The sequence below is a fragment of the Rhinoraja longicauda genome, chromosome 25 (assembly GCF_053455715.1).
Source record: "Rhinoraja longicauda isolate Sanriku21f chromosome 25, sRhiLon1.1, whole genome shotgun sequence".
Classification (NCBI taxonomy): Eukaryota; Metazoa; Chordata; class Chondrichthyes; order Rajiformes; family Arhynchobatidae; genus Rhinoraja; species Rhinoraja longicauda.
In genome coordinates, this window is record NC_135977.1 from 13,893,616 (window position 1) to 13,913,005 (window position 19,390).

At 46.4% G+C, this 19,390-nt stretch overlaps 1 protein-coding gene across 8 annotated transcripts in view; it reads right to left on the bottom strand.

The window, feature by feature from the left end:
• The window catches only part of depdc5 (DEP domain containing 5, GATOR1 subcomplex subunit), an 84,236-nt gene that overhangs the window by 20,259 nt on the left and 44,587 nt on the right, over positions 1-19,390 (bottom strand). For 7 of the 8 annotated variants that reach the window (XM_078421296.1, XM_078421293.1, XM_078421292.1 and 4 more), the window contains 10 exons: positions 16,860-17,020; positions 14,663-14,783; positions 13,317-13,484; positions 10,511-10,730; positions 9,525-9,658; positions 8,345-8,468; positions 4,978-5,144; positions 4,264-4,344; positions 3,339-3,471; positions 1,957-2,065 (listed from right to left, as the gene is read on the bottom strand). In XM_078421296.1, coding sequence (XP_078277422.1) covers positions 1,957-2,065; positions 3,339-3,471; positions 4,264-4,344; positions 4,978-5,144; positions 8,345-8,468; positions 9,525-9,658; positions 10,511-10,730; positions 13,317-13,484; positions 14,663-14,783; positions 16,860-17,020 — 1,418 coding nt within the window. The remainder of the gene's footprint in view (positions 1-1,956; positions 2,066-3,338; positions 3,472-4,263; positions 4,345-4,977; positions 5,145-8,344; positions 8,469-9,524; positions 9,659-10,510; positions 10,731-13,316; positions 13,485-14,662; positions 14,784-16,859; positions 17,021-19,390) is intronic. The other variant, XM_078421291.1, reaches the window with a different exon arrangement.

Sequence of the window (19,390 nt, forward strand, 5' to 3'; positions counted from 1 at the left end):
ATCACCGCCACACGTGGTCATATATTTATCTCACTTAAAATATAATACAAAGTGGGACTCAACTGAAAAGAAAGATTTACATGAATGTAACATCTCTCCGCTTCCGTACAGCACCTAAAGCATGGCACACCTAATTGTATACATTTTAATCTGAAGCCAAGTAACATGTGGGAAATGTCACAAACGTTTTTGCACATTTTAACAATGTGGTAATGAACACACTGTGACGGCTTTCCTCAGGCGCTTTGACTTCCATCCTCTCCCAAAGATGTGCTGGTCAATTTGACTATGTAGATCATCGCAGGTGTATGTCTGTGGTTGGAGAGTCAAGGGGGAGTTGATGTGCTGGTGAAAAAGAATATGCTGCAAGGAAATGTGTGGGGGTTTGGGATTGCACTGAGAGCTGGTGGGCTGAATGGCCTCTTTATGTCATGAGAAATATGAGAATGTTGACGAAGAAAATATGGCAAAAACACCTTGCCATTTCTGAAACACAGTGACAGGAACAGTGGCGCAGTGGTCGACCTGCTGCCTGGCAGTGCCAGAAACTCAGGTTCGATCCTGATTACGAGTACGTGTATGAAGTTTGTACATTCTCCGTGACTGCGTGGGTTTTCTCCGGTTTTCTCCCACATTTCAAAGACGTGCAAGTTTGTAGGTTAATTGTCCCTAGAGTATAGGATAGAACTAGTGAACGGGGATTGCTGGTTGGCATGGACTTGGAGGGCCGAAGGGCCTGTTTCCACACTGCATCTCTAAACTACACTAAACTTGTTACATTGACCTGGAAGGTTGTTACACTTGTCTGATCCAGCACTGAAGGCCAAGTCTGGCTTGTTGTGTTCATCCCTTGGGCGGATTGAGAGATGACAGAACGACCGAGAAGCCACAGTTTCATCATCAAAATGTGCCAACAACAACCAGAGTGAAATCAGGCATCAACAGTTACCAAATGCATTATTCCCAAAACTAATGGAAAAACAGGGTAAAGCTATTCACTCTCCCGACTAACATTTACCACTCAATCATTACCATTAAAGTATGTCACTGTCTAGCGGTTATGCGAGTGTTCTGTGCACAGTCAATAACATGTCTTACCTTCAAAGCAGCGGCAACCACTCATCAACCAGAAATTCCTTTGTTTAGACTTAACGTTAATGACTTGGATGAAGGGATTAAAAGTAACATTAGCAAATTTGCAGATGAGACAAAGCTGGGTGGTAGTGTGAACTGTGAGGAAGATGCTATGAGGTTGCAGGGTGACTTGGACAGGTTGTGTGAGTGGGCGGATGCATGGCAGATGCAGTTTAATGTGGATAAGTGTGAGGTTATCCACTTTGGTGGTAAGAATAGGAAGGCAGATTATTATCTGAATGGTGTCAAGTTAGGAAAAGGGGACGTACAACGAGATCTGGGTGTCCTAGTGCATCAGTCACTGAAAGGAAGCATGCAGGTACAGCAGGCAGTGAAGAAAGCCAATGGAATGTTGGCCTTCATAACAAGAGGAGTTGAGTATAGGAGCAAAGAGGTCCTTCTGCAGTTGTACAGGGCCCTAGTGAGACCGCACCTGGAGTACTGAGATGAGGAAAATCTTTTTCAGTCAGAGAGTTGTAAATCTGTGGAATTCTCTGCCTCAGAAGGCAGTGGAGGCCAATTCTCTGAATGCATTCAAGAGAGAGCTAGATAGAGCTCTTAAGGATAGAGGAGTCAGGGGGTATGGGGAGAAGGCAGGAACGGGGTACTGATTGAGAATGATCAGCCATGATCACATTGAATGGCGGCGGTGCTGGCTCGAAGGGCCGAATGGCCTACTCCTGCACCTATTGTCTATTGTTTATTGAAGCATTTTGGTTAATGGTGGGGATACGTACACACTGAAGACGTTCTACTGCACCTGAAGCAAAGGCTGCAACAATACATTAGTTACAGAATGGCGTCACTGAAGTACACTGTTACCTTTTTCCGTGTCTTTGTCTGAGTGGAGTCTGTACAGGTAGAAACCGTACACAAAAATCCGCATGGATTCCCCAAAGGCGTGAACAATCAGCTGCTCATCCAGCATTTTCTGTACAAAGATTCACACAAAGCAACGGTCAATTTTACAGCAATGCAGTAAGTTTCCTTTGGAAGCTGCAAATTGAACCTGCTCCAGGGATATGAGGGCTTCACCTTCGGTTTACTGAGTCCGTGCCAGCTCTCCAGCTCTTGGAATAATTACAAAAATCTCATTCACCCACATATGTTCCCATTGTTCATCAATGCTCTGATTTTCCTGCCATCCCCCTACCCTGGGGGCAGTATAAAGCAGCTAATTAATGTACTGCGTTTCTTGATGACAAAAGCTTTTCACTGTATCTCGGTACACGTGACAATAAACGAAACTAGGTAAAAAGAAACCCACTTGATCACAGGGAGGAGATTCAAAATCCACACAGACAGCATCGAGGTCAAGTTTGGAGCTGGGTCACCACTGTGCTGCCCCAAGTATCTGACTTCAGTTTATTCCAATTATGAGACAAAGAAAACCATAGGTGTTGGAATCTTGAACAAAACACAAAATGCTGGAGTAACTCAGCGGGTCAGGCAGCATCTGTGGAGGCAGCCTCTTGGGTCGGGATGAGAAAGCTGGAAAGGATTTGAGGGTGGGACAAAGTCTGGCAAGTGAGGTAAGCAGAGAGAAGATCCAAAACACTTTAGTCAAGATAAAGCAAGGGGAAAAAAGACATCTTAAAAACTAAGGTGATTTTAAAAGGAAAAATAAAATTGGTGCGGTTGAAGATGTAAAAGTGCCTTTTGGATGATGTGACAATGCAAGTAGATAACATGGTTAAGAAGGCGTATACGATGCTGGCCTTCACCAGTCAAGGCATGGAATACCAGAGCAGGTTGGTTGTGCACCAAGTTTATTAAAAAAATGGTCAGACTCAGCTGGAGTACTGCATGCAGTTCTAGTCACCACATTATAGGATGGATGGGGTTGTACTGGAGAATGTGGATGGGATTCATCAGAATGTTGCCTGAGATGAAGTGTTTCAATTATGGGAAGAGATTGGAGAGTCTAGGTCTCTTTTGGAGCTGAAGAGTTGAGAGAAGAAGACTGAGGTAAAAATAATTGATTGAGGGTGTGGTTACGTGATGTCTGATGTCCACGTGAAGAGTGATTGTGGAGTGGGACCGTGCCTGGTTTCTCCCTTCTCAGTGTGGAGAAATGTCAGCACGGCTGCTCGTTGATCGGGGCAATTGTCGGGCCATAAGTCAGCATAGCTGGGTCGACAGAGAGGAGGGCCCGCAGTAAACCACCAGCAGGGACAGAGGTGGCATGTAGATGTTCACTGTACCTGCATGATGTCAATGGCCATGGCCTGTGTCTGAACCCCTTCAACATTGCTGATCAGCCAGTGGACCACCTCTGCACTGATGAAGCAGTTGGGGTGCAGCCCCCTCTGTTCGGGAAGCAGTTGAATACCAGTTCTGGGAGTAAAGAGCGAAAATAAACTAAAGATTTAAATCCCACAGGTTCATAAAACATTGATAAATTTACCTTTATGATCGGTTTGCATCAATCTCGCTGACTACTGGTCCAATCCCGGACACAATCCCAAATACCACCCTCCACATCGTCCCATTTATGTTCACTTTTCACTCCCCTCAGCCTAGTCCTGAATAAATTTGCCATTTTCTGGATCTGTTGCACTGTAAACAATTCCCTTCAAGAGAATTTACTCCCGATCATCTTTGCCCTCTTTCCAAGAAATGTGAATCCCAGCTTGTGAGCCCAGTGCTCGGAAAATGTCAAATCCCAGAGCACCACATGACCCAAGTCAGCACTTCCCACAGCACTGTCGACACTGAAATAGCAAATATGTACATTTCTATACGAATGAAAAAAATATTATGCTCTGCAATTCCTTCTCCAACAGTCTGGCCAAACAATGACACAGTACTTGTGAGAAAATAACTGCAGATGCTGGTACAAATCGAAGGTATTTATTCACAAAATGCTGGAGTAACTCAGCAGGTCAGGCAGCATCTCAGGAGAGAAGGAATGGGCGACGTTTCGGGTCGAGACCTTTCTTCAGGCACAAAAGGTTTCAGACCCTTTCATTTCTGTTTATCCTGGATCCCTCTGTTCACAAACTTTAAATGTATGTCCTATAAGCTACTGGTAAACTAAAAATGTATGGAAATTTAACAGACGATGTTGCTGGGTAGAAATCCTGTCCTCACATGCACGCAGGCCACAGTTGGAGATTTGGTACTCACGTTGGGTGCTTCATTGTTTCCAGTATCTCTGCCAGAGATGATGCGGAAGTCAGTGCACTTGCAATCCCAGAGGACATCTGGCTACAGCAATGTAACAAAACATTTATTCACAAAATGCTGGAGTAACTCAGCAGGTCAGGCAGCATCTCGGGAGAGAAGGAATGGGTGACGTTTCGGGTCGAGACCCTTCTTCAGACTCAACAAAACATACTTGATATTTTACATGTAGTTTAATGTACACAGAACTTAGTCACATAAACAAAGTTTTAATCCAGATGGGAATCAAAGCACATATTGCAAAGAACAAGCAAGGTTTGGAACAAAATTTACACTTTATCAGATTAGGTAAAGCACAATTATGCTTAAAACCCATGTATTGCCAAAGGAATTTATATACAGATCCACAAAAAAAAAGGGACGTTTCTACATTATAGCAATTCTCAACTAGTTTGTAAACTGCTTCAGAAACAAGCAACTGCCTTTACTTCCTAGAGATTAATGGTTTAAAGCAAACTTTAATTAATTCAGTATTCACATGATGCCTCGAGGCCAACACAGCATAGCGGCAACATGGTAATGCAACAAGATTGAAGATTGGTAGTATTCCCAATAAATACTGACGTGCAAACTTGCACGAGGAAAGGAACAACTGAATATATTTGTGCAAGGGTGCGCTGTGGACGATGATGTGACAATGATCAGTGATGATCTTACCTGCCCTCCACAGTGGTGGAAGCCAAGGACTGGTCCCCTGTCGCTTGAGTGACACCCATGGCAGAGCTCTGCGGGTTGCCTGATCTGTCTCCAGATGCAGCAGTGGATGCAGAAGCTGGGCTGTAATCCGAATGGTCAGTGCCAGTTAACATCTGGTCCCCTTGGATCTGTGTGCATATTAAATAAACACGCATATAAACACGCAGCTATGTTCCCGTCAGGGAGGTGGTGAAACGGCACTGAAACTAACCAGAGAATGAATCCAAGTCCAGCAAACCAAAATCCATACTGTGCCAGGACAAACTAAACGAGGCCAATGACAATATTGAAAGATGTTATGAATGTTTGAAGGAATTAAAACCCTCTTTATTAAAACATTAATGAGTACACTTAAAAAGATCATGAAGAACACAAGTAAAATACAAACTTTTTTTTAAATTACCAGGTCACATTCTGGTAACTGCTTCACCTGCAGAGTTGACCCAATGCACATAATTCTGGTAGTGTATCAATGTTTGCAAGTATCCATTTCATCAGATGGCTGTGACACCAGGGAGTCTGGTGTGGAGAGCCGTGCTCCCCCACCCGAGACAGGTCCAAATGTGGCCCGCTGACACCCACCCGCTCAACAGCACAACGGATGAAGTAGTCCGCTCCTTTAAAATTCCGCCTGCATTTGCAAAGCAAATCTTTATATAAGTCACAGGGGCTCATGTTGTCGACCTCCCCGTGGTGAGCCCTGTCAACAGTCAGGCGAACGACAACAAACAGAGACAGCAGAAGCAGAAGCAGCTTCATAACTTCTGTTGCCTCAAATGCAAGAAGAAGATATAAGTCACAACAAAACTAGAATGAAGATTTTGCCCTCCCTGCAAGGAGGGCGCTCACCTCTCCAACACATGGATTCGGTGGTAAAAGGCTGTGAGATCAAATGCAAAATGGTGAATTCAGAAGATTGTGAAACCTGCATGCCCCATTGTAACTGTGCTGTGCAGTAATAACGCTCTTCCATAGACTGCATGAAGCCCAGATTTCATCCATAATTTCATGCAATCAGCTTCTGTTATGTCTGTTGGAAAAAACCCTGCTGAAACTGCCAGGCTTTATCTTGATGCAAGATGCCTCTTGCACGGGGAATGTCAAAAAGCCACCCGAGAATAGTAGCACATCTCTCCAGCTTCAACTTGCCGCATTCCCAAAAGCTGAGAGATAGAAGATAGAACAGTGCAGCCCACAATGTCTGTGCCAAACATGATGCCAAGACCATATTACATCGACCTGCTTATAGTCCCTATCCCTTCATTCCCTGCTTGGCTATATAGCAAATAGCCTCTGAAATTCCACTATCATATCTGCCTCAACCACCAACCCTGGCAGTGCATTCCAGGCACTCACCACCGTCTGTGTAAAAAAGTTGCCTTGCACGTCATCTTTAAACTTTATCCCTCACACTTTAAATCTATTCTCTCTAGTATTTGATTATTCCATCCTGGGAAAGATGTTCCATATCCATGCCTCTCAAATTGTAAACCATTCTATCAGATCTCCTCACAACCTCCGGCGTTCACGTGAAAACAATCCAAGTCTGCCCATCCTCTCCCTGCAATTAATTCCCCCTTCCACATTTGATCTCCCAAAGTGCACCACCTTGTAATTGTTGGGATTAAACGCCATCTGCCATTTCTCCGCCCATTTCTGTATCTGATCTGTACACCCACTATATATTTTAACAGTCTTCATCATAATCCGCGACCCTAGCAATCCTGGTTTCATCTGCAAGCATACTAATTAACCCGTCTACATTTACATCCAAGTCATTTTTACATATCAAACAGCTGAGAGGTCCCGGCACAACTCCTGCGGAGCTCCACTGGAGTCAATAGTCAATTTATTTGTCACATACACATAAATGTGCAGTGAAATGAAAGATTACCCACAGTCCAACAATAAGACCAATAAAAATAAGCAATAAAAATATGCAATAACACACAATCATAAACCAACACCAAACAAAAAGAAACATCCATCACAGTGAGCCTCCTCCAGTCCCCTCCTCACTGTGATGGAAGGCCAGAATGTCTTTTTCTCTTCTCCTGCCGTCTTCTCCCACGGTCAGGCTGTTGAAGTTGCCACGTCGGGGCGGTTGGGACTCCCGACATTGAAGCCCCCGCCGGGCAGAGAAATGGGACTAGAAACAAGGGTCGCGTCTTCGTTTGGAAGAGACAATTTTACAGTTCCTCCCACCCCCCCACATAGCACACAACCACAAAACACTACATCATACCAAGACACTACAATTAAGACAAAAAATAACAAAAAACACAAAAGACAAACGGACTGCAGGCAACCTGCAGCTGCTAGGGCAGCGCAGTCAGCCCTCCAGACTGAATATTGCCCTTCCACCAGCAACCTCCGTCTTCTATCAGTATGCCAGTTCCAAATCTACACAACCAAGTCATTATTAACCCTGTTCATTCTAATCATCTGGATCAGCCTACCATCGGGTACTTTATCAAATAGCTTACTAAAATCCATGTAGCCAACATCCCCTGTCCTACACCCATCGATCACCTTTGTCACCTCCTCAAATACTTGATCATACAGTATCTTGGGGGGGTGAGCGGCAGGGAAAGAGAATGGGGTTAATTTGCAGAAGTTACCTAAAATTGGAGAATTCAATGCAAAATCATATTCCACTTGGGTTGTAAGCTAGTGGAATATGAGGTGCTGTTCTCCAGTTTGCATGTGGTGAAACTTATGGAGTTATGATCACTATCCCCAAAACACACTTCCACTGAAACACCAATCACCTGGCCAGGCTCTTTTCCCATCACAGGTCAAGTATGTTCCCTTCTCAAATTGGACTATCCATACACTGCTTCAAGAATCCCTCTTGGATAAACTTCACAAATTCTGCCTCATGTCAGCCTTTGGCACTGAGCAAATCTCAATCAATATCGGGGAAGTTGAAGTCACCCACTGAGACAACCCTGTTGCTTTGGCATCTTTTGGAAATCTGTCTACATATCAGTTCCTCTATCTCCAGCTTGTTATTCGGGGGCCTATTGTACAATACCATTAGAGTGCTTGCATTGTTCTTATTTCTAGGCTACATCCACATCGTCTTAGTGGACGAACCCTCCAGTATGTTCTCTGCGAGTGCCACTGTGACTAATCAGTCTCCCTGATTAGTAGCATAACTCTTCCACATCTTTTGCGACCCCTCTTGATCTGATCTGAAGCAATGAAACCCCAGAACATCGAGCTGCCAGTCGTGTCCCCCTCGTGACCAGGTTTCCACAGGTCCTGAAACAACGGTCCCATGCACACTTCAGCATGTGTAATTTACACACCCGAGCTCTTTTACCTTCCTCGGGCTGTCCACGTGTGTGGGAGTGATTCCAACGTTCGTCCCTGAGTGTGGAGTGCTCTCAGAGGACAAGGCAGCTCCTTTCCCAGAATGTGCCGCTGCCTGGTGTTCCTCAAAGCTCCTGGAGAAATTCAAAGAGAAATCAATTTCCTTTTTCATTTCAACGTGAAACAAAATCCGTAGCTGGGACACATAATCCAGGGCAAGGTCAGTCCCACTCTCAACTCGGATCTCTAAAGACATGGATTTCGTGCTCACCTTCCAGTCATGAAATGAGTTTAATTACACAAGTCATTGTAAATTAATTACGCATTCCATTTAAATGTAATACCTCGCAGTACTACTTTGGGACAAGAGATTTCCCCCCCCCCAAAATTGCAAAGTTCTGCCAGGAATCTCCACAGAAAGGCTCAGTTGCACATCAACCCTTCCACCCAGCTGCTCCCTTGTCACTCACAATGCAAGCAAAAATGTACATTCACAAACATTGCAAAGTCAAGCTTTCAGCTTCAATTACATTGGGATTTTATCTAAAATTTTTATCAATCTAAATGCCTGTCCCTATCATCTGTGGGGATTTACAGTAATGCCCCTTAGATCCATAGGGATTTGCACTGATGTCCCTCAAATCCACAGGGATATATGTTCCTCACATCAGGCTGAATACCTAGGAATCAAGTTAGGTTTTTTTGTTTAAACAGTCACATTGGAATTAATCCAAATAGAACAAAATGTGAAAATGAATTGAGCTATTATGGCATCGTGTACTGTTTATGGTACAAGTACATCACCCAGATTGCAATCTAAATTACAGCTTAGTTCATAAGTTATAGGAGCAGAGTTAGCCCATTCAGCCCATCAAGTCTACTCCGCCATTCAATCATGGCTGGTCTATCTTTCCCTTTCAACTCCATTCTCCTGCCTTCTCCCCATTAACCCCTGATGAATGAAGTTTGATGCTCTGAACACTCAATGGAAACTGAATGAAGCCAAGGTTAGGACCATCTCCGCTGCCCGCATCCTCCAAGCCACCACAGGATTCCAAACGCTCTAACCCTTCCTTCACTGGTAGGGCAGACATGGATGAGGGAGAGCTGAGGGAGGAAAATGAAACTCCAAAGTCCTTTGCTGACTGAAACCATTCAGTAACTAACAACCAGTTGTTCCAGCATCTCACCTTTGGTTGGCCTCCATCTCCAGCAACGCTGACAAAGCTGAAGTCCCCTTTTTCCCAAGTTGGGGACCCGCTGGTTCGGTGGGATAGCTCGAGAGGGAGCCTGTCACCTGCAGGCCTTTAATAGGGGCTGCCTTCTGAAATGGAGACAAACATCTGCGTTAATTGAACATCGTGCAGAGTCTTTGTCGGGAACGCTCCAGTTACAGCGAACAAGAGGTTGGGTAAAACCGGGTGAGAGTCAGTCTCAACAACAACAACAAAAACATGGGTAAAAGGCATAGCCCAGGTTTGCTTTTCGCTTGCTGGCAACTCTGAATCTGTGCAGTCAAAACCTTAAAGTGCTGGGAATTCAGTAAGTTTGATTAGGATAAGAAAGTCAAAGGGCTTGAGGTTTCAGGAGAGTCTGGATCGGCTTTGATTGTTTTCCCTGGACCGATGGAGGATGAGGGGGGTGATCTTATAGAGTCCAATAAAAATATGAGGGGCATATACAAGGTAAATGGTCACAGTTTTCAGAGAAAATATGTACAGGACTGTTTCCATGCTGTATGACTCTAGGACTGGTTGCTTAATGCTTTTGGTTATGGGATTTTCACACAAGATTGCTGGGGCAGTGCGGTTGTGGGAGGAGGAACGGGTGGGGGGGGGGGGGTTGAAGGGTGGAGAGGTGGGTGCTGCAAGGAAGAGGTGTGTGGGGGGAGACGGAAAATGTGAGAAGTGAGGATCATCACATGAGGCTGTTTGGACTGAAATGAGGAGTAAAAAGGGGATGGGTGGGAAGGAACTGCAGATTCTGGTTTAAACCAAAGATGTACAGAAAAAGCTGGAGTAACTTGGCAGGTCAGACAGCATCTCTGGAGAAAAGGATAGGTGGCCCCATTAATCATAACCTCGGATGCCCGCTGATCGATTGTCTGCACTCTGCTGCTTGAGTCAGCAGCTGCCAGCTATTGGTGCTCTGGTGCGGAGTGATGGGGCAGCCTCACCCGTATAATCCTGTCAGACCGATGCCTTCTCCGAATCCGATTCAAACCCTCCACGAATCGAATGAAGCCGTCCAGCAGCTGCCACTCCTCCTGGTCCGAGCGCAGCTTCTCCCCGTAAACGTCGCAGTGGCTCTCGCCCTCAGTGATCCGCTTTGTGGCCGTGAGGCAGGCCGGCAGCAGCAGGAACCTCGTGCGCCAGAACTTCAGCGACTCGATCAAACTGAGGAGCACACGATCATCAGAAAGAGGAGAGGCCATGCGACCCGCTCCACCATTCACTGGAGTAGCACATCCCTCACCCAGTTCACGCGTCCTCCAATTCCCTACGCCAAAGGATTTATCATCACACCTTTGATGTCCTCCTATGATGGGACCTACAGGGTTAGATTCACATCCCACAGAAATAAAGACATTCCCCATCTTAGTCATAAATTGCTGACTCCTTTTCCTGGACTATCTCTTGGACTTCTCTCCCCAATCCACTCCAAGATTGGACCTATTCTTCCAACTATTTCCAGCCGCCTGGGAACCCTGTGAGTTTTAGCGGGATCCACCTCTCGTTCTTCTAACGTCTTATGAATGTCAGGTCTTTCTCCTCAGCTCAGGAAGCAGACTGGTAAATCGATTTGGCACTGCCACCAACAGAAGGAGGCCATCACCAATGTTGACTTGCAGCAAGACTTCCTTACGCCTAAACACCAATTCCCTGGCAACAAAGACCAACGTACCATCTGACTTACAACTTATTTTGGCATCTCCACACACCGCAGTAAGTTTCCAAGTATCAACATACCAAAATCCCTCAGGACGGCCACATTTAATAAACTCGCACCGTTTACAAAATGCTCTTTGCTTTCATCTTCTTCCAGCCAAAACAAATAATCTCAATTTCCTACTTTACACTTTAACGCTACATTTAAGGCCACTAGTTAACCTGTCCATATCCCTTGGCAATGAAAGTTCCCCAAATGGTGTATGGGACATCAGATAAAAATTGGCATCATTCCACACCAGGAGATATGGGTCTATGATCAAAAGGCAAGAGTTTTTTAAGGTATATCTCCAATAAAGGATGGAATGAAAGAAGCTGAGGTGTGGGAAGGAAATTCTAATGATAAGACGCACATGGCAAAAACACTGAACGTTGGAGCAATGAAACTCGGGGCCTGCAAGAAACCAGAACTGAAGAGGAATGAGAATGGCCGATTGAAAGCTTGGAGAAGGTCAAAGATAAAGACTATGAGAAGGTTGCGATTTGGATGTTCAAGTTCATAGTGGATGCCGAAGACTGAACAGCCGAGACAAAAGGAAGACATAAACATACTGTGGTGTGCAGTATAAGGTGGATAAATGTGAGGTTATCCACTTTGGTGGCAAGAACAGGAAAGCAGACTATTATCTGAATGGTGGCCAATTAGGAGAAGGGGAGATGCAACGAGACCTGGGTGTCGTGGTACACCAGTCATTGAAAGTAGGCATGCAGGTGCAGCAGGCAGTGAAGAAAGCGAATGGTATGTTGGCATTCATAGCGAGGGGATTTGAGTATAGGAGCAGGGAGGTTCTGCTGCAATTGTACAGGGCATTGGTGAGACCACACCTGGAGTATTGCGTACAGTTTTGGTCTCCTAATCTAAGGAAAGACATTCTTGCCATAGAGGGAGTACAGAGAAGGTTCACCAGATTGATTCCTGGGACGGCAGGACTTTCATATGAAGAAAGCCTGGATAGACTCGGCTTGTACTCGCTGGAATTTAGAAGATTGAGGGGGGGATCTTATAGAAACTTACAAAATTCTTAAGGGGTTGGACAGGCTAGATGCAGGAAGATTGTTCCTGATGTTGGGGAAGTCCAGAACAAGGGGTCAGTTTAAGGATAAGGGGGAAGTCTTTTAGGACCGAGATGAGAATGTTTTTTTTCACACAGAGAGTGGTGAATCTGTGGAATTCTCTGCCACAGCAGGTAGTTGAGGCCAGTTCATTGGCTATATTTAAGAGGGAGTTAGATGTGGCCCTTGTGGCTAAAGGGATCAGGGTGTATGGAGAGAAGGCAGGTACGGGATACTGAGTTGGATGATCAGCCATGATCATATTGAATGGCGGTGCAGGCTCGAAGGGCCGAATGGCCTACTCCTGCACCTATTTTCTATGTTTCTATGAAAACATACTGTGGTGTACGGAGATAGCAAAACAAGATTGTACATTGGCTTTGTTGCAAGGGGATTTGCACACTGGACATCAAGGCAACAAAGATTACCGTGTAATAAAGTTCTCTGCTTGTAGCTGATATTATGCTTTGAGTCCACTGTTTTTGACATTGCATATGGCTCTTCAAACGTGGCCACTTTACATAGAGGTTTACACTACTCCCCGGTGCCCCTTTCTCCAACCGTACATCCACCCTGCACACTGCCTCAATTGATCGTGAGTGGCTTAATGAAATCAGACCTTTCTTTGGAGCTTAGAAGAATAATGGTTGTTCTTATTTAAATCAAGGATCCCTAGGAGAAATGACAGGGTAGATGTCGAGATGTTTCCAGCAGTGGGAGAATCTTAAATGAGGATACATCTTTATGTGATTCAGGGGTGGTCTTTCAGAACTGAGGCGCATGGGAGCTGCTTCTAATTTCTTATTCAAGTTTTACCGGGAATTTCACTGGCTTGGATGTTTAGTGCCATGAGTGACATAGGCCGATGCTAGTGCTGAACTGAGTGGGAAAACATGATGTCCTCGCCCTGACTGAGAGATGGGGGGGGGGGGGGGACCATGGCAGAGAGGGACTCCTTCCTCGGGTTGAGGGGACACCTACCTGAAATCCTCGGAGCCCGAAGAGCAGATGTACTGATCCAGGTAATTCCATTTGTACTCCTCCAGACGCTCATGGGAGAACTCCACCCAACAGGACACAAACTCAATGCTCGAGTGTGGGGGGCAGAGGCTGTAACTGTACTGGATCTGAGCTGATTCATAGGGGTACCTGAAGGAGGCAAGGACAGTCAGAGTCAGATCAATGCTCTTCCCAGATGAGGCACACCCTCATTCTCCCACCCCACCCCCTCCCAAGCTTTGCTAGAATAGGGAACAAACAGCAATGGGATTTATGGGATGTCGTACTCTAGCCTCTTCAGTGGGAAACCATTCCAAACGGTCTACTACTGTTCCCTCTGTGCATTTCTATTGTGTCAAATCTCTTATCTCCACACTACTCTCAAGTTCCCCAGTCAATTTTTCTAAATCCACGTTCCTTAAAAAAACACACACATTGAACCATCCAAATTACACCCACTAACTAACTGTGTCTCCCATGTTGTGTAAAGATTTCCGATGACGTTAAAATGAACTCCACCCACGGTGGTGTTACAAAGAACCCAGATGCCACAGACACAAATCGGTAACAAGAGGGCAGAGGGTCTGTTTTGGAGTTGACCAAAGGCAGAGTGAAGCAAGGGAGCTCCATCTGAACAGACAACAATCAAGAATCATTTACACCCATCTGGAGCGCAGGGAGACCTTTGATTTAACATTCAATTGGAAGATGGCATCCGATCAGAAACATTCGCACGTGACACTAGTGCAACAACTTGGATCATGCCTTCCAGGGCTGAGAGTCGTTTGACGAGTTATTATTTTAATTTAAAATATCTAAAGCAAGGTGCGAGTGAGCACACAAGGCTGGCAACGGAACACAGGGGCATGATAAATCATAGTTCAAGCATGTTTATTGGTTGCAATGTGCTTTGGAATGTCTCAGGGATGCAAAGGCTCCATTTAAATGCCAGTTATTGTGCTCTTTATCTTTTTAGAAATACAACACAGTTATTTCACAACAAGGGCGGCATCCAGCTTATGCAAACACAACATAACATAACAGATCCATGCCCAGCTGAGATTCTTACTGCTGAAGCCATCATCCTTACTAGGTTCATTTCACTAGGTTCACACCAACTCAAGTCCTGTTCCACATATTAAGAGTGTTTAATGCAGTGACCTGGGTAAAGGGGACAGGTTGCCCCAGATCTGCTCTCATTCCCAACTTCAGGTTGTGTTTTCACTCAACTTTACCGAAAGCTAGAACAGTGCTTACTGTTTGTTGATCAAAACCACGCAGACACTAGGCAGGTTAACGTTTGACTGGAGCCCTTACCTACCACTTACTTGGGTAAGTAGCGAGTGACAGTGATTATCTTGTCCTTCAGGCAGACCTTGTGGAAGGTGCGCCCCATGCTCAGCCAGTATGAGATCTCCTCCTCTTCCAGCTTGTTCCTGGACACCAGGCCTGCAGGTACAGGGAATAAACCAGCGATTACACATTGCCACTGAAGAGCGGCCTCGGGTGAACCCGCAAAGTGTTGATGTGTTAATTAAAACCTTTCCAGTTGGCAGTGGTAACCAAGCAGAGTCATGGACCACAGAGATCGATCTGATCCCAGTGGTGGCTCCAGGAGATGTGAGAGTTGGAGACGGCCTCCCGGACAGGCTTGGTTTGTGGCTGGAGGGGTCAGCAGATTTCTCCGCCTAGCTGGTACTTCAGTTTTCATCAGGAGCTTGTTGCTCATGCCCACTCTCCCAGCACGAGTAGGTGATTCATAATTTAAGCTCAGGATCGCCACTGACTTATTGAAGTCCAATTCTCCCTGGCACATTTCACTTGCCAGACTCAGACTTTTTCCATGCATGAGAACCTAGAGGTTAAGGGGTACTGATGTAGCACAGGCATAGCGAGAGAGATCGACTCAAATTGGGTTACAGGGCGCTATGTTGTCCCCGACAGGGAAGCACTTGATTTTCACTCTGTGTGGCTGAAATAGACCATTGAACAGTATAGCATAGAAACGGGCCCATCAGCCCACAATGTTCTGCTCCGAACAATATGCCAAGACAAATATTTAGCTGCCTGCACATGATCCATTTCCCTCCATTCTCAGCATATCCATGTGCCTATCCAAAAGCATCTTACGTGCCACTATCTTTCCTGCCTCCACCATTACCACCCCTGGCAGTGCATTCCAGGCATCTAGCACGTTCTGTGTAAAAACACTTGCCCCGCATATCTCCTTTAAACTTTGCCCTTCTCACCTTTACAACTATACCCCCTAGTATTTCCCACCTTGTGAGAAACGTTCTGACCGTCTACCCTATTTATGTCTTTCATAATTTTATATACATCTATCAGGTCTTACCTCAACCTTGGATGTTCCAGAGAAAACAATAGAAAAGTGTTTCCAAACTCTCCTTGTAGCTAATAGCTAGTCTGCTCAAATCCAGGCATCATTCTGGTAAAGCTCATCTGCATCCTTTCCTAAGCCTCCACATCATTCAGTAATGATGCAACCAGAATTGCATGCAATACTCCAAATCCAGCCCAACTAAGCCATATCAAGCTGCATCAAGCGTTCCTGACACTTATACTCAATGCCTTGACCAATGAAGGCAAGCATACCAAATGCCTTCTTTATCACTCTAAAGTGAAGTTATTCTTCTCTGCAATATCTGGAATCAGACGAGGAGTTAAGATCATTACAGTAGTGATGCCATGAGACCAGAACATTGACCTGCAAGGGGTGAAGTAACTTGGCTACTGCCAGAAAACGCTGCTGGTTTCTGATGCTCAAGCTGCTGGAGATGGGTCAGTGCGGGGAGGAACTAAGTGGAACTAAGGCGTGAATTTACTGACAGCTTCTATAACCTGCAGCCAAAGGACAGAACACTGTCTCAGCACCCCAGTCCTGGACCAGACTGGACCTCAGCTCGAGGCTTACCAATGGTGGGCACTTTCTGTCAACATCTTTACCTGATACACTGATCCAATGGGAGGAGGTAGACATTCAGCCTCTCAAGTCCATTCTATCAGAGACTGTGGCTGATCCAATTCCATCTAGCTGCAGTAACCTTTCACCCCTTGAAATTCAAGAATCTTGTCACGTCTGCCTAAAAAATATTACAAGACTCCGTTTCCACTGTATGATTATAAGCTGACTTCGACACCCCATCAATCAGCAATGCTTTGCCTGCTCGCTCAACTGATGACCATCTACAGGCTAGACACAAAATGCTGGAGTAATTCAGCGGGTCAGGCAGCATCTCGGGAGAGAAGGAATGGGTGACGTTTCGGGTCGAGACCCTTCTTCACACTTCTACAGGCTTCTCAGTAGTGTGGTCAGTGGAGCTGCAACCCGCACCAACTCACTTCTCCTGCCTGCCCCCAGAGATCTGTGGAGAGGCGAGAGAATCTGCCAACGGTGAACTGTTCCACAGTGGCCGGGACCGAGCTTTTGTTGCTCCACCTCAATAGACAGTCTTACCTTGGTGAACCACAGGTGAGGCGCATCACCATGTCAGTGAAGCTCCTTACCTCGTGTGTAGAGGGGGCTGCTGCTGAGGGGGGCCGGGGCAGCCGTGGTAGTCAGCTTCTTCTTGGGCTGCACGATGATCTGGTAGCCCTGCATGAGCCGCTGGCAAATAAACTCCTCAAACACCTGCTGGGCAGACATTATTGGCCCATCCTCATCTCTCCTGGAGTGACCAGAATAAATAGATCAGAAAATGCTTCACCCTCTCCCCCTCCCCAAGGCTTGCCCCACCTGCACCAACAAGAGGGTGGGAAGCCACAACCCTGGGCAAGGAGAAAACTGCTGGGCAATTCACCCACAAGGAGATTCACGCTCTCAAGGGCACGGAGCACTCAGCAGCAATGCCCTGGGCTGGGCCTGGCTGGCTTCCTAGAGCAGAGGCAGTAAGACCACTAGCCCTCCACGTCCGCTGACAGCAAAGGCTGACATTTATATAGCACTTTCCATAACATCATAAGCACAGTGGCCCTCCAGCCTCTCTAATCTGCCTGAATGCATCATCCCACCAGTCCTCCACTCTGCCAGCAACCCCACGGCTTTGTTGCTGATTCTGCTCCACATTTGTGATCAATCCCTTGTGATTGCACAGTTATGGATGTGGCCCAGTCCAACACATGAATGAGCCTCCTCCCCCACCTCATTATCAACTCCATCCTCACTCCAAGGTATTTATTCACAAAATGCTGGAGTAACTCAGCAGGTCAGGCAGCATCTCGGGAGAGAAGGAATGGGTGATGTTTCGGGTCGAGACCATTCAGACTGAATGGTCTCGACCTGAAACGTCACCCATTCCTTCTCTCCCGAGATGCTGCCTGACCTGCTGAGTTACTCCAGCATTTTGTGAATAAATACCTTCGATTTGTACTAGCATCTGCAGTTATTTTCTTATACCCCATCCTCACTCTCTCCATGCTGCCTCAAGAAAGCAGCCATCATCAAGGATCAGTCACATTCTGTTCTCATCTCCCTCTCCCGTCATGCAGTCAGAGTCGAACAGCACAGAAATAGACCCTTCAATCTACCTTGTATTGATTAAGGAAGTTGTTGTAGACACATTTAACAAATTCCACCCCATCCAAGCTCTTTACACCACCTTATAGGACTTTGGTTAGATGGCATTTGGAATATTGTGCCCCAGAGTTATGCCCTCCCTGATCAAAAAGCCCATCCACCCTGTAGCTACAACACTATATTTTGCACTATATTTTTTTATTTTGCACTACCTGATATACGTATGTATGGTGCGATTTACCCGGATAGCACTGCATCGTGGTACACAACAAAAAACTAAACTAAAACCATTGCCAATCTTTCATTCTTTGCTGTTATCTCGTCTGAATGAGTCTCCTCTCTGTGAGCTCCATCGCCGAGCCTGCCCACCCGCTAGTTTCCAGGATCAAGGAAGCCCTCCTGCTCATTGTTGGCCTGCCGTTTCCTCTCCATTGACACTGACCCACATGACTGCGTCAGATTCCCCAGGACGGTGGTTGGACCCGCTGTAGTGTTGTACGGCCCACCAACCCGGGATGCCACGGTCCGTCACAAAGCACTTCTGCTACTTTGGTCACCTCCTCCTCTTCAAACTCAGGGAGTTGGAAACCCTCATCCACAGGTGAGCACCGCAAACGCGACTGCTGTGCAACGAAGCCTGGGGCTGGTGGTGTGCGAACCCTTGCTTCTGCACCACCTCTCGTAGACCAGGTGCCGCCATTGTCTCACCCCTCACGGTCACCAGGGGCGGAAGGGCAGCAAGCTACGGACGACTGTGTGTTCATGAGAAATTGCCGGGTGCACATCTGGGGAAAGTGTAACCCTTCCTCACTGGAAGCAGCAGATGCACTGGAGGGAGATTCCACAGGCGGTGGCATTGCACCATGAGGACCTTGGTTTAGACACCCCCGGTCACTGGTCAAAGCTACAGCTGGGACTGAGGTGCCTCCTCCCCCCCCCCTCCCCCCCTCCCCCCCCCCTTCTATCTCTTTGATGCAGCCACAGTCAAGCAGATTAGAGACAGCACAGTAGGTTGAAGCACAGTGGGCTCAACATGGACATGATGGGCCAAAGGGCCTGTTTCTGTGCTGTGGGTCTCGATGACTGCTCCCTACTTCATTATAAAGCACAAGTCATCCAACTTCTGCCAACATATCAGCAAATATCCAGCGGGAACAGACAGGGTGGTGAACTGCTCTTAATATAAAGCTGCTGAGGTGCATCAAAGTGCTGCAGCTGCTGCTGAACAAGCGCCTGCCTCTCTCATGGGTGCTCTCGGGACACGAGTGATTCAACCCTCCCCCTGCAAGAGTGAAAGGCAAGAAAGTGAACCCTGGCTGCCTGGAGCATTGCCGTCAGGATTTAATTTAACCCACGATGACGGGGACTGCTGTTTGCATGGCAGTGTGCATGGGGATATCCCTGCCGTGGAACCCGAAACATCACCCATTCCTTCTATCCAGAGATACTGTATGTCCCGCTGAGTTCCTCCAGTATTTTGTCTATCTTCGGTATATTTGACAGGCTGGAGCTCCAGTCTCTG